This window comes from Eurytemora carolleeae, unplaced genomic scaffold (genome assembly GCF_000591075.1).
Source record: "Eurytemora carolleeae unplaced genomic scaffold, Eaff_2.0 scaffold684, whole genome shotgun sequence".
NCBI lineage: Eukaryota > Metazoa > Arthropoda > Copepoda > Calanoida > Temoridae > Eurytemora > Eurytemora carolleeae.
Genome location: NW_019396580.1, coordinates 175030 through 188566, shown reverse-complemented (window position 1 = coordinate 188566; position 13537 = coordinate 175030). Strand labels below are relative to the sequence as shown.

General features: G+C 33.6%; 1 protein-coding gene across 2 annotated transcripts in view; it reads left to right on the top strand.

The window, feature by feature from the left end:
* Positions 1-1109: 1109 nt before the first annotated feature.
* Positions 1110-13537, top strand: part of LOC111705861 (polycystic kidney disease 2-like 1 protein) — a 20053-nt gene continuing 7625 nt past the window's right edge. The window contains exons 1-14 of one of the 2 annotated variants that reach the window (XM_023478559.1): positions 1110-1142; positions 2006-2223; positions 2327-2360; positions 4956-5025; positions 5993-6037; positions 7703-7753; positions 7948-8041; positions 8461-8488; positions 8556-8613; positions 8803-8864; positions 9968-10049; positions 10544-10665; positions 12638-12677; positions 12798-12902. In XM_023478559.1, coding sequence (XP_023334327.1) covers positions 1120-1142; positions 2006-2223; positions 2327-2360; positions 4956-5025; positions 5993-6037; positions 7703-7753; positions 7948-8041; positions 8461-8488; positions 8556-8613; positions 8803-8864; positions 9968-10049; positions 10544-10665; positions 12638-12677; positions 12798-12902 — 1032 coding nt within the window. In that variant the 5' untranslated portion in view covers positions 1110-1119. Of the gene's footprint in view, positions 1143-2005; positions 2224-2326; positions 2361-4952; positions 5026-5992; positions 6038-7702; positions 7754-7947; positions 8042-8460; positions 8489-8555; positions 8614-8802; positions 8865-9967; positions 10050-10543; positions 10666-12637; positions 12678-12797; positions 12903-13537 lie in introns of both variants that reach the window. The other variant, XM_023478558.1, reaches the window with a different exon arrangement.

Below are 13537 nucleotides of genomic sequence, written 5' to 3'. Positions count from 1 at the left end.
TAGAGGGATTTCCGAAAAATTTGAAGAAATCGCGGAAATGCCTCAAAAAAACCGGTTTTTGAGGGGTTTCCGAGTATTTTTGATCCGTTTCCGTGTTGAGTCGTTTCCGTGTTGAGGCGTTTCCATGTCACCAAAATTTATATACGTGACGACTGTTACAATTCATGTACATGACGACTGTTACAATTCATGTATGTGACGACTGTTACAATTCATGTACATGACGACTGTGTTACAATTCATGTACGTGCCGACTGTTACAATTCAAGTACATGACGACTGTTACAATTCATGTACGTGACGACTGTTACAATTCATGTACGTGCCGACTGTTACAATTCAAGTACGTGACGACTGTTACAATTCATTTAAGTGACGACTGTTACAATTCATGTACGTCACGACTGTTACAATTCATGTACAAGACGATTAGTACAATTCATGTACGTGACGACTGTTAATTTTTTTTCAGCGCTACAGTTATATCTAACAAATAAACAATGTTGTTTTATTCCTGGAACATCTAATTGTGGACTTTACTTTTAAGTTCCATCAAAATTGATTCAGAGATTAACCCTATTCTTGCAGAGGGGGGGGGGTCAATTTAACACCCCCTTGTAGTTTTTTTTTACATAACTCAAAAAGTATTGGTCTGAGGCTGTTGAAATTTTCTGACTTTTTCTACATACCCAAAGCCCTCCCTTTAGGCCTAAACCCGGGCTTTAATACTAACTGCCTGAGTCCTCAGGCACACTGCCTGAATGACTGCTTTTTCCTGTAACAAACTAAATCTTTGTTTTGACCCACTTTCACTTGTCATATTTGGATAAAAGTTAGCTTTTTGGAAAACCTATGACATAAGGAAACGAATTGCACAAGTTTTGCGACCCCCCAGCATATCCTAGTTTTCAAGTACCCCAGCAGGGATAGGGTTAAGATTTTCGGAGAAAATTGATATAATACTCTATTGTTTGTGATACCCCAAAGCTCATTAAATACTTATAAAGACTTTTCTGGCATGAGAACTTGAAATCAGCTCTCAATGTTTTCTCTCTGCAGTGCATCAATATTTTGTATCTTTTTATTCTAAATTTCTAACTTTCAGATTTTAGTCCTAAAATGGCCGATGAGATGAGTATTAGGTATTATTTTTCATCTATGGGTGCTATTTTGATTATGACATGCAAACTCACAGAGACGACTGTATGGATTTTTTTATCCGTTGTTCTTGCATTTGTATTTTTTTTTTTGGGGGGGGGGTAAATCTTTAAATAAAATACATTTTTAAGCTTTATAATTTAAAGAGCCAAGTTCACACTTCAGATCATAATATCTAAAGAATTCAGTGTCTGAATTCAATGAATTTGAGCCGCGTCTTAAATCCACCAAAAACCGGTTTTAATTGAGCGCCGGCTTAAATCTTGAAACCATGAATACAATTTTAAGGTAAACCAACCATATTTAAGCCGCCGCTCAAATTCTTTAAATTCGGTCTCATGGTCTTTATAAAAGTTTCATGTTTTGTGGGTTACGATATAAATACAAATTAATCTTAATCTTAAAATTGATCACATTAAATTGCTTCGAACGTCCCATTTCATGTAAATTTTAAAAAATATATATAATATTTGTTGAAAAATACTTTTTTAATTCTATGATGTTTCTAACCTCAGGTCCAAATTAAAAAAAAAAAAAAACTTTAAATGTTATTTTGGATTCGATATATGTTAACAAAAGAGTATATTAAACAAGGTTGTATTATCTTGTTAGATACTACGGCTGCGCTCCAATGTACCAAAGTTGTCGAACCTGTAGCAATGGACACTAAATATCCTAATATGACGTAACTAATTGTTGTTTGTGAGAGAGGGGGGGGGGAGAATTTTCTCCACTTAAAGATTAATTGAGTGTCCATTGCTTTGTCAACGACATATTTAGTGCCTTACATTGCATCCAGAGTATTTAACATTATTATACAACCTTGATATTAAACATCTGTATACAGTCGACCAGCATCTGGGGGTACATGGGCAGCCAGTCGACCGACCTCTGCAGCTCCTAATAGTAGACCTTCATCTGGTAGCCGACCCCCAACAGGAAGTAGACCTCCAACAGGAAGCCGACCTCCAACAGGAAGTAGACCACTTACCGGAAGTAGACCTCCAACCGGAAGTAGACCTCCAACCGGAAGTAGACCTCCATCAGGAAGTCCATCTATTCTAGGTAAACTTTTCTTTTCATAAATAAGTTAAATTCTGGGATATATTTAATATTCAAAATAAAATCAATATTAATTCAACTTGAGTTTTAAAGAATTTTTTTTCAGGTGTAAGTAGGCCATCTTCAACATCTAGCTTAAGGTTAGATATTTAATAAAATCAGTTATGATTGTTTAAAGGGAGTGACCACTGACTAGCAAGAGGAGATAGTTGAACTGAAAGCGCAATATCTCTGAATATAATACATAATATATATAGTAGAACAATAGATAGACTATTAGTCTGGTTGATTAATTTGCAAATTGATTAATTGATTAGGCTCCTTAACCCTATCTCTGCTGGGGTACTTGAAAACCAGGATATGCTGCGGGGGGGTAAATTTGACCCCCCCCCCCCTCTAAATCCCATGTTTGATGTCCAAATATAACAAATGATACATCATTGGAAAGCTCTTGTGCTCTACTTTTAGAATCTGCAAAAAAAAAATCAAGTTATAAAGTAAAAATGTTTGCAAAAAAAATTGTCCAAAAAATGAAAAATTATACATTTTTAAAAAGCCCTTGACCATGCACTTTCAAATATGCAAAAGTTTTTGCAAAATTTCAAATAACCTGAATTTTAATCAAGAAAAACTAAAAATGTGCAAATTTCCTTTGACAGGTTGTTTGCAAAAAATTTGCATTTTTTTTCGCAAAACTTGTGCAATTCGTTTCCTTATGTCAAAGGCTTTCCAAAAAGCTAAAGTTTATCAAAATCTCACAAGTGAAAGTGGGTCAAAACAAAGATTTAGTTTGTTACAGGAAAAAGCAGTCATTCAGGCAGTGTGCCTGAGGACTCAGGAAGTTAGTATTAAAGCCCGGTTTTAGGCCTAAAGGGAGGGCTTTGGGTATGCAGGAAAAGTCAAAAAATTTCAACAGCCTCAGACCAATACTTTTTGAGTTATGTAAAAAAACTACAGGGGGGGTCAAATTGACCCCCCCCCCCCAGCAGGGATTGGGTTAACTCAAACGCAACAGTCCCAAATAATCAGTAAATAGAATGCATTTCAAACCTGCAATAGAATGCAGGTATAATGAAATAGAATTATAATAAATAGTTGAATATTTAATAGTATAACTTACTAGTTTTCTGTGTCATAGTAAAATGGAGTGATTGAGGATTTGATGGAAAAAATTTAAAACATTTGTAAACACTTCAGAAAATATGAACCCGGGTTTTAAAGGGGAATTTACTACGGATTGCAAAGTTAATTATTGATTTGATCTTCAACTTAGTAAAATGTTTCACTGTTTCGATTTCCCTGTTTAAAGGTAGAGAAGTAGAGTCAGAGAAATTGTTTGGTTTGGATTTGTGGCTGGTAAAGACGACATGACATGAGGGTTGTGGTTAGGAGATAGGTTTATGGTCAATGAAGTAGTAATCTTTTTTGTATATGGCAGATCATAACTCAAAAGCCCTTGACCAATTTGCCTCAAATTTCAAACGAGGGAACTCGGTAGAGCTGAACCAGGGAAATATTCTTGGCTTCGTTTAAAAATTTTAAGCCAATGGGTTGACTTTTATAGAAAAAGGGTTTGTTCCTCAGTTAGTCAACGAATAAAAAAAATTGGATTCATTTGATGGAAATGATATCTCAATAATGAGTCAAAAACATGATTTAACTTTTTACAAGACTGATTTTTGCGTTTCTTGTAGACTACATTAATAACTATCAATCAAAATCAATTTTGATTAACTCTATCCCTGCTGGGGTACTTAAAAACCAGGATACGCTGGGGTGGGGGGGATACTTCATTGGAAAGCTCTTATACTCTACTTTGAGAATCTGCTAACAAAATTTCAAAATTTTTTTGTCCAAAACATAAAAATATACATTTTTTAAAAGCCCTTGACCATGCCATTTCAAATATGCACACAAATTTGAAAAGTTTTAAATAACCTGATGTGTTATTAAGAAAAACTAGAAATGTGCAAATTTCTTTTACAGGTTGTATGCAAATAATTTTCAAAAATTTCTTTGCAAAACTGTGCAACCCGTTTCCTTATGTCAAAGGCTTTCCAAAAAAACCAAAAATTATCAAAATCTGACAACTGAAAGTGGGTCAAAACAAAGATTAAGTTTGTAACAGGAAAAAGTAGTCATTCAGGCAGTGTGTGTGAGAACTCAAACAGTTGATATAAAGCCCGGCATTAGAAGGGGAGGGCTATGGGTTCTAAGGAAAAGTCAGAAAATTTCTTTGACACTACTTTTTGAGTTATGTAAAAGAAACTACAGGGTGGGTCAAATTGCCCCCCCCCCCAGCAGGAATAGGGTTAACTCATTTACCAAGTGACATTGTAGGGAAATAAAATTTTTAAGTGTAACTTTTAAAGAAACAACTTGAATGGTTTGAAATGCTGAACCCTATCCCGATTGGGGTATTGTGTCTGCTTAGGGTGCACGGGAGGCTTTAAAAAATTCAAAGAGTATGCCAGAAAAATGTTTAACAATTCCTACTTTTGACGAATATTGAAATGGCATTACATATATATTGTCCAATGGCTTTTAAAATATATTAATTGTACATCAGTTGCTTAATTAATAAAAAAAGCTATTGACTGCTTTTGGTATTTTGGAACCGTTTAAGTGTTTTCTAGTGTGAGCCCCTCTATCGTGATAGGGTTGAGGAAATTGTTTACCATGAGATAAATATGTGAACAATCCCTTTAATAAATCATGAATATTCCCTTTAGTAGATCTCGACCAGGCAGTGGTAAAAGTGTTGCCTGGGAGAATATTGAAGATCCTCCAGCCTTGGAAGACGAGGTAATTATAGGCGTATTATTTAGAGGGGTTATGAGGACTCAACCACACCCCCGCCCCCCCTCCATCCACCTNTAGAAAGCAAACAAATTGAAGCCCCCTCCCATGGACAAATTCATCCTTCAGGAGTTCACCCTATATAAATTAGCAAACAGAGATGCGAGTTAAAGTGGAGTTTAAAATCACTTTTGACGGGTTTTTTGAGTTACACAGTGGAGTTAAACTCTGCAAAAGTTGTGCCAGAGCTGGTGTCAACACCGACATTTAAACCTCTTTTGAAGTCCACTCACCAAATAGGTGAAATCTGGTGGCAAAAACTCGGCTTAAACTTGACCTTTTAAAACTCAGTTTGTAATTTGGTTCACGACAACTTGACTCAATCTTGACTTTTTGAATTGCAATTTGAAACTTAGTGTTAACAACTAGCTATGGCATTACTGAGTGAAATCTGGTGGCAAAACATCGATTTAAACTCGACTTTTTAAATTTACATTTTGTAACTTGGTTCAAAAGTTGGTGCAACATAACACCCAGCTTTCTGCGCTATGACTATTGTAGAGTTTAACGCCACTTGACATTTAGTTGTTCCTAGGTTTCCAGCGAAAGAAAACTTTCGCAAAAAAATTCGAAATTTCTCGAAAAATTTCCCTCTTATTTTGCTAACTTTTTCTTCGACAGTCAAATGCGAAAAAATGAGATCAATTCATTTCTGTTTTGTGGGATATTCATATTGTGGGAGAGCTATTATTAAGTGCAAAAGCGTTTTTGCCGGGATTTTTACTTTTTGTTTGTGGTCAAAATGAAAATATTTTAGTAAGCTACAACTAGCACGGAAGGTCTGTTGGCTGTGGCTACATATCGGAAAATTGAAACTTGAGATGTATCAAAACCCCATCTTTTCATAAATCCATATAAAAATATTAATAAAGTAATCTTTATAAATCGTAAGTTTGAAATATTATTTCTTCAGGTTGATGAGGAACCTTTAGTAAAGGGAACTGATGATATTCCTAAGGTAAATAATTATTATTAAAAGTCGGACCCAAAAAAACTGTGGAAAAGGAAGACAACGGTCAGACTTATGTTCATATCATCCAACAAACAGAAACACGTGAAAAACACAAGATTTTTTGGTGAATTTGGCACAAGTGACCCGTGAATTTGCCGTGATATTCCCGTGTTGACAATGTTGTGAATGTTGACGATTTGATCACGGGTCTAGGACCGAGTTTTACACGAAGAAAACTTGAGTTTATTTCACGAGATGTACTCAGGAATTTTACATGAGAAAATTAATTTTTTTTTCCATCTATTTAAATACATTTTTTAAATCCCTTGAAAGGGGGGATGTATACTTCCTTTTTGATATATAAATGTATTAAAGAAAATACTGTGTGAAAGTATATAATCGTTACAAAATGTTAAGAAACTAAACATTTTAGTTTATATCTTATAACGTTAAACATCTAAATATGATCAATATTCACAAAGTGATATTTTAAGCCTACACAATATTCAACTATGTTAATGTGTTCCTAGTAACATGAAAGTCCCTTCCTTGATATATCTAAAAGATGGATATTCCAAAAAGGGGTTGTTAAGAAATACAAAACAAAATTCAACGTGAAACTTTTCTATACTGAGCTCATGCTTGTTTTAATCTGAAAAATGTATGTCAGTTAAAATTTTTCATTTTACTACATTATACTTTTAGTCTCGAAAAGATGAGCAGAGACACCAAGTGATGTGATTTTGCAACTCTATTAAAAATGGATAATGAAGTTCTTCTCGTAATATCTAATATATTTTACATGTGATATTTACAAGAATTAAAATCTAGATTGTCTGGCATTACATTACTCATGATTAACACGTTGGGAATATGCCAGATCTTGCACTGGTATCTTTGCTACGAGCACAGTATGTGAAAAAACGACGAGAATTGTGCTAGAATTATCTCATATATCTTACACGTGATAATAACGAGAATTAAAATTTAGGTATTCTGGCATTACATTACTTGTGTTTAATACGATGGGAATATGCAAGATCTTGCACTGGTATCTTTGCTACAAGCACAGTATGGGAAAAATACGGGAATTTTGCTAGAATATTTCCGCGTTGTGCTTTACACAGCTTATGCATCTGCAAGATCGTAAAAATGTAGATTTACCACAAGTATAACACAAGAAGGGGCAGTGAATTAATCACGTGAATTAGCAACCAGTTCTCCTCCATGCTAATCTCGTCAAAAACCTGTGTTTTGTTTGTTGGATAGAAATTATCTAAAATATTGATCACTTTGGACACTTCGGAGGTTTGGTTACCAAAAAATAATTTTATTTGACGTCATGCAAAAACCAAACAGAACCCTTTAACATGATCTAGAATGCATTTTTAAACTTTAGTGGTAGTTTCACAAGGTTAAGTTAAAGAAAAAATAAATATTTGAAGGATTTAAGACTCATACAAGATTTTATCATACATGAGGACTAATCATTACTTTGATCCCTAACAAACATTTTCAAATAACAAGGTTTTCAACTTACAAGTAAACAAAAAGAGGCTTTGGTTGCATTTTTTTTAATTCTCTGTTGTTTTAAAGCTTCTTAGACATCAAAATAAAAAGTTGTCCTCATTGTATTAATGTACACAACGACAACTGTATAAAGTTATTCAGGGATGTTGGTATGCAGTGACTCATCGGTTTTCCATGCTCTGGAGTACTAAGGTAAAATATTTATAATGAATATACAGTATAATTTCAAGTGACCCACCATCATTTGTATATTGGCTGATTAACAACAGAACCCTTGAAAGTTTTGACTGATCAAGGATGTTAAACTTAAATTTATAATTATGCAAACACCATAATAGAGCTATGTACAACATTCCCGTGAATAGCCTTTTAATACTCTGATCTAGGATACTGAGGACATCGAGGAGCGCGAGGTTGAAATTAGAACAACTCTTCGGGAACTCTGCATATATCTTCTTTTTGTTTCAACTCTATGCGTTTGTAAGATTTTAAAAATAGTCATTTTTATTTTTCCAATTAAAGAAAAACTAAAGTGGTTTATTTTTGCAAATTCTTATAATCTGAATAATCCCCAGGTAAAATATAATCTGAATAATCCCCAGGTAAAATATAATCTGAATAATCCCCAGATAAAATATAATCTGAATAATCCCTAGATAAAATATAATCTGAATAATCCCCAGGTGAAATATAATCTGAATAATCCCCAGATAAAATATAATCTGAATAATCCCCAGGTGAAATATAATCTGAATAATCCCCAGATAAAATATAATCCGAATAATCCCCAGATAAAATATAATCTGAATAATCCCCAGATAAAATATAATCTGAATAATCCCCAGGTAAAATAGCAATTTATCACAAATTTAAAAAGACAATAATATTTTTTTTTTCAGTGACATTTGCTGGAACAAGTGATAACCGGTAAACAAACTTTCATTAAATTTTTTCATTAATTTTTGAAATTGCCGAAAAATATTGATTTATTTAGATATATTCTGAACAACAACCTCAAAGTTGCTTTTAAAACCTTCCCTAAAGTAGAACAGGTTTGTTTCAAGTGTTGTGTTTATGATGAATTTTTTGCACATAGTTTTTGGTCTGGGTTGAACTTCTTAAGATTTGTTTCTGTCATGAAGATTCAAAACAGGTTTAAAACAGGTTCAATTGAAGATCAACTATGGTTAGATTGTTATTATAAAGTTTCAACTGCACCAACATATTACTATTATTATTAGCTGCCTGAGTTCTGGGAGTGGGTGACAGAAGAATTCCTGGATGTTGTCTACAACGAAAAATGGTAAGTCACTGCTTTAAATATACTTATATACTCATCATAGCAACCAGTCAGATGAGGATGTATGCATTCTGCACCAATCCGCATCGCCATGCACTGAGATGAGATTTTAAAAGCTTAAACCCGACTAAAACCCAAGTCAGGATTGGTTCTGATTCGACCAATGAGAGACTGTTTTGCAAGCTTTCGTTCCGTAGCAGACAGAATGCCGTCAGATCATCTGTGACAAGGAGATGTAAATTCCGAAAATTCAAACTTTATGTAGATATATTATTTTCATAGTATGTTTATTTTCTATAATTAATAAAGATTGACACCACAAATAATTTCTGAGATTTAAATGTACAAATATAAAAGATTTTACGAAATTTATGATCATCATCTGCTAAAGACTCGAGCCTTAAAGAGAGAAAAAACCCAAGTTGGTTGGTTCTTACTATAAACTCAAGGACATCTAAAACCCGGGTCTTGACTTGAGCTTTACTTAGCAGACTCAAAGACCGGGTTTTAGTCGGGTTTAATCTTTTAAAATCTCATCTCTGCATACCACTTATCTGCAACTGACATGGTGCTCTGATGAGAAGTATATTTTATATCATTGTGGAGTATTATATTACTCATTAACATGGGATAGACCCACATTCGTTCACTCCCTTCATTATTAACAGATCAGTTTGTTGTATACTTCTACATAATGAAAGTTTTAAGGGTTTAGATTTCATAAAACACATAAAAATTGGCTTGTCTTTCATGTAATCTAAACCCCCAAAAAAGGAAATTTTCTTTAAGTTTAAAAAAGTTGTTTCTTAAACATTTGTTAACAAACTGAAAATTAAAACTTTTCCCATTTGTTAACGGAACTTTCATTTAATTTGAAAACAATGACCTTTGTTAACAGAACGGTGCCCAGGACATAATTTGTTAAAAAGATTTTAATTTTTTTTAAATTTTGTTTTACAAAATCGTTTGTTCAGTGAAACAACGATTGCTGTTTCAATTTTGTTTTATTCTTTTTTGTTTGTTTTTAAAAAAACGATAGCTTTTTTATTTACAATTTAAGTCCTTAAGAAACTATGGTTATTTCTATTTCTCTAGTATATTTTCAGGTATAATGATGAAGATAGAAATGCTGAAGATAGAAATGTTCTGGGGGACAATAAACTGCTTGGAGTACCTAGGCTTCGGCAGGTATACACAATTAATTTCAAAATTAAAATTTGTTTGCTTATTTGGCAAATTTGAATGGCTGCCAGAGGCCATTTGCAATTTGCCGTCAACGGTGATAGCTGTTGATTTTGTATGCCTGATATATATTCCAAATTCAAATACTAAAATCATTATATATATAGATTTTAATGCCATGTTAGATGGTGTTAATATCTAATGAAAGGTTCTTAGTATTTTAATTCAGGCTATTTAAGACTTACAAAATAAACGGCTCTCATCAAAAACAGCAAATTTCCTACTACTCCCTACTAAGCGACAAAAAAAACCAAATGGCTAATTTAGAAGCCATTTAAATTATCGGAAATTTAAAGTAGTTAGTTACCACAAACAACTAATATGTCATAAATGTTGAAAAAAGTTTAATTTTTCTATAAAAAATTAATCATTCTGTTTTACAAAAACTTTCGTTCTTGCTTGTATTATCAAACTATCTTAAATTTATTATTTATCTTTAGATTAAAGTACGAAACGATTCATGTGCTATCCCTGAAGAATTTAAGAAGAATATTCTTGTTTGCTATGGAAAATATTCCGAGGATATGGAGGATAGAAACACATTTCGTCCTCCACAACTAATGTANGTTTATTCTTAATAATTTATTTTAATTAAATTTTACAATATTTTTAAATTTTTATATGATATCAGATGGAAATATTTTGAGATTTCTTGTTTTTCATCCTTTCTTCTAGATCTTCCATTCCTTGTCCATCCTTCAATCATACTTTGATTAATTTTGAAAATGAAAATAAATGAATTTTTGGATGTTTTCTGCAGCTAGCCAAATTGCAGAGGTATAACTATTTTTTGAAGCCCTGTATCTATATTCTATATATAGAGAGTGGCAAGGTTACTCTTCCCCTTGTTTATATTTAAATTTTGCTTCAGTCATGATACTGTGTCGAGTCAACTCCTGCATTCCTAGCTTTTCTTGGAGGGGAGAGGGGTGAGGGGGGACACATTTTACAGTTTTTTTCAAAGTTTTCTTCTTCTTTCTTGTTTATCTTGCTTTAAGCACCCATCTCTACTTTCAAGAGATTTCCCTTCCACTTTTTTCTGTTCAATTTAATTTTTCTTCTTGCTTCTTGCTTCTTGTTTTTACAAAGGCCTTTCCAAAAATAGTTCTTTTAACATCGAGTTGTGGAGCAGGTAGGAGAGAGATAAGGAGGTTTGTAGGAAGAAGGGTATAGGGGATCTCTCCCTGTGTTCCTTCATTTTATACTGTTTCCCAATTAGGGGAATTAAGGAATTTACCTATAACTGCACCCCATATGCAAAATGGGGAGTTGTGATCCCTGAAAGCTCTATTGAGAGGTATCTTCCATGGCAGTCCAGTCCTCACATCTGTTCGAGTAAAAAACCGGTAGCGTTGTGCATGGCTAGTATTCCCACGAGGGGTTCAACTCCTCTTTCAGTGAACCAAGCTGAAGATGAAGTTTTGTTTTAATCTATACACTTCTTGCTTCCCCTGTAGGATACTAGATGCGTAACTAAACACAGCGCTTCCCCAGCTGCAATTCTGGGACTGCTAAAGAGAAAGCAGGCAACTGTCAAACTTTAAAGTATTTAAATGGAAATCTATAGTTAAAATCAATAAAAATTAAATAAAGCAAAATTAAAACTAATCGAGGTCACACAAACTTTACCTTCTCCTCTGTCTAGTCCAAGAACAAAAAGGTGGCAGGCCTAGATTTGAGATTCGTAGAAACCTACACCCAAGGTTATAATGCAAGGAAAGTTAATTGCAGTTGCGTAAACTCTGCGTACATATTGAAACCAGTTCTCTCTGGGCGGAATTTGTAAACAAGAATAGATGCATCAGTGTTCGTTTAGTATCCAAGGAGGTTAAAAGCATTAAATGTTGATAATTTTGATAATTCACATAAAAGTTTCCTAAGACCAGAATATTTCATTGATTTTTTATGTGAAAGATGGATCCCAAGTCAGGCTTCGACATCCGTCTTGGGTTTACATCACCGCCCGAATACAATACACTGCAGTACAAAAGATGTGTACACCTCTGAAATAACTTTCCTTGCATTATAACCATGCATACACCCGCCCGGCCCCTTTCCACCCTCTAACTTTAAAACAGTTAATCAGATGTAAGGAGTCAGGATTCCTGGTGAATGCAATAAGGAAAGCGAAATATAAAATCAAGACACGTCTAGTTTTCAAAATAAAACCCATAGAGTGTAGGAACAGGGTGTTCAACAAAATCCCAGAACCGAAATCAAATTAGTGGTTATCGGGGCTTCCAGAAAACTTCTCTTCCAAAAAACCAAGAACATGATGGAAAATTGAAGCACAGAAAAAAAACATTGGAAAACAAGACTATTGTCCAAAAATGAAGTACAACAAGATCTGTGACAGGGTGTGTGCAGACATGTGAGAACCCTGGGTGTTTAATTACTTTGACCATTATTTATTCAATTTTTACATATTGTTAAAAAATAAAATAAAATAAAAATAAAATGGTATAAAGTTTTGACACTATAAAGATCAACAATTTAAATTTTTAACTTTTAATTTTCCAAATAATATATTTCAGGCGGACTTCAAGTGATGCTTGGAGGTTTCAATCTTCTAAGGAACAACTTTCGTCACATCCTACGAAGTTTAGAAATTATAAAAGTTATATAAAAGATAAAAATCGATCAAAAACTAAAAAACGTTCAAAAACGATTTAAAACACGATGTTGGTTGATTAGGAGCTTGAAACCGGAGTATATTGGGGAGATCTGGCCTGGTATGGAGGAGGAGGGTTTGTACAGAACCTTGCGGCAACTAATGCAGAATCTCTGGCTATTCTTAGGGTAAGTTGGGTTACATTTCAGTAAATACTTTGTCACAAACTCTGATTTTCTAATCTCAATATATTTGCAACTCAATGTTATAGACCTTAGATTTTTAAACTAGGAATTCTGTTACTTCAAATAATCTAATTTTGAAATATTAAAGGTTTACATTATCAGGTTACAAAGACATAGGGATTAGAAAATTTGAGATAGTGACAAAGACTCAATAGTAAATTCTTTTGAATTCATCCCTTTTATCTTGAAATCTGATTCCAAATATTTTTATTTTTATTTCCTAATCAAAAGTGTGCAACTGGCTAAGAAAGGGCTATATGTGCGTTGCTTCCTCCCCCCATCTCGAATTTTTTTTAACTTTTTAGATAAATTAATTATGTTAATTCATAGTGGTTTTTGGAATGCACCAGTGTACACTTCAGACGTTCTAAAGGGCAGTCTGTGATCAATAAAGTATCAAATAGCTAAAAACTGCCATAAATCAAAGTCAGGATTTACAGATCTTTAAACATTTTTATATGTGTCAAATTGATCAAAAGAATATTTGTCCACAACACTGCATACTCAGTTCATCTACCTAACATAGCCGGTCTGTCCCTTAAAAGCCTTATTTAAGTTGGGGAGGGGGGGGGGGGGAG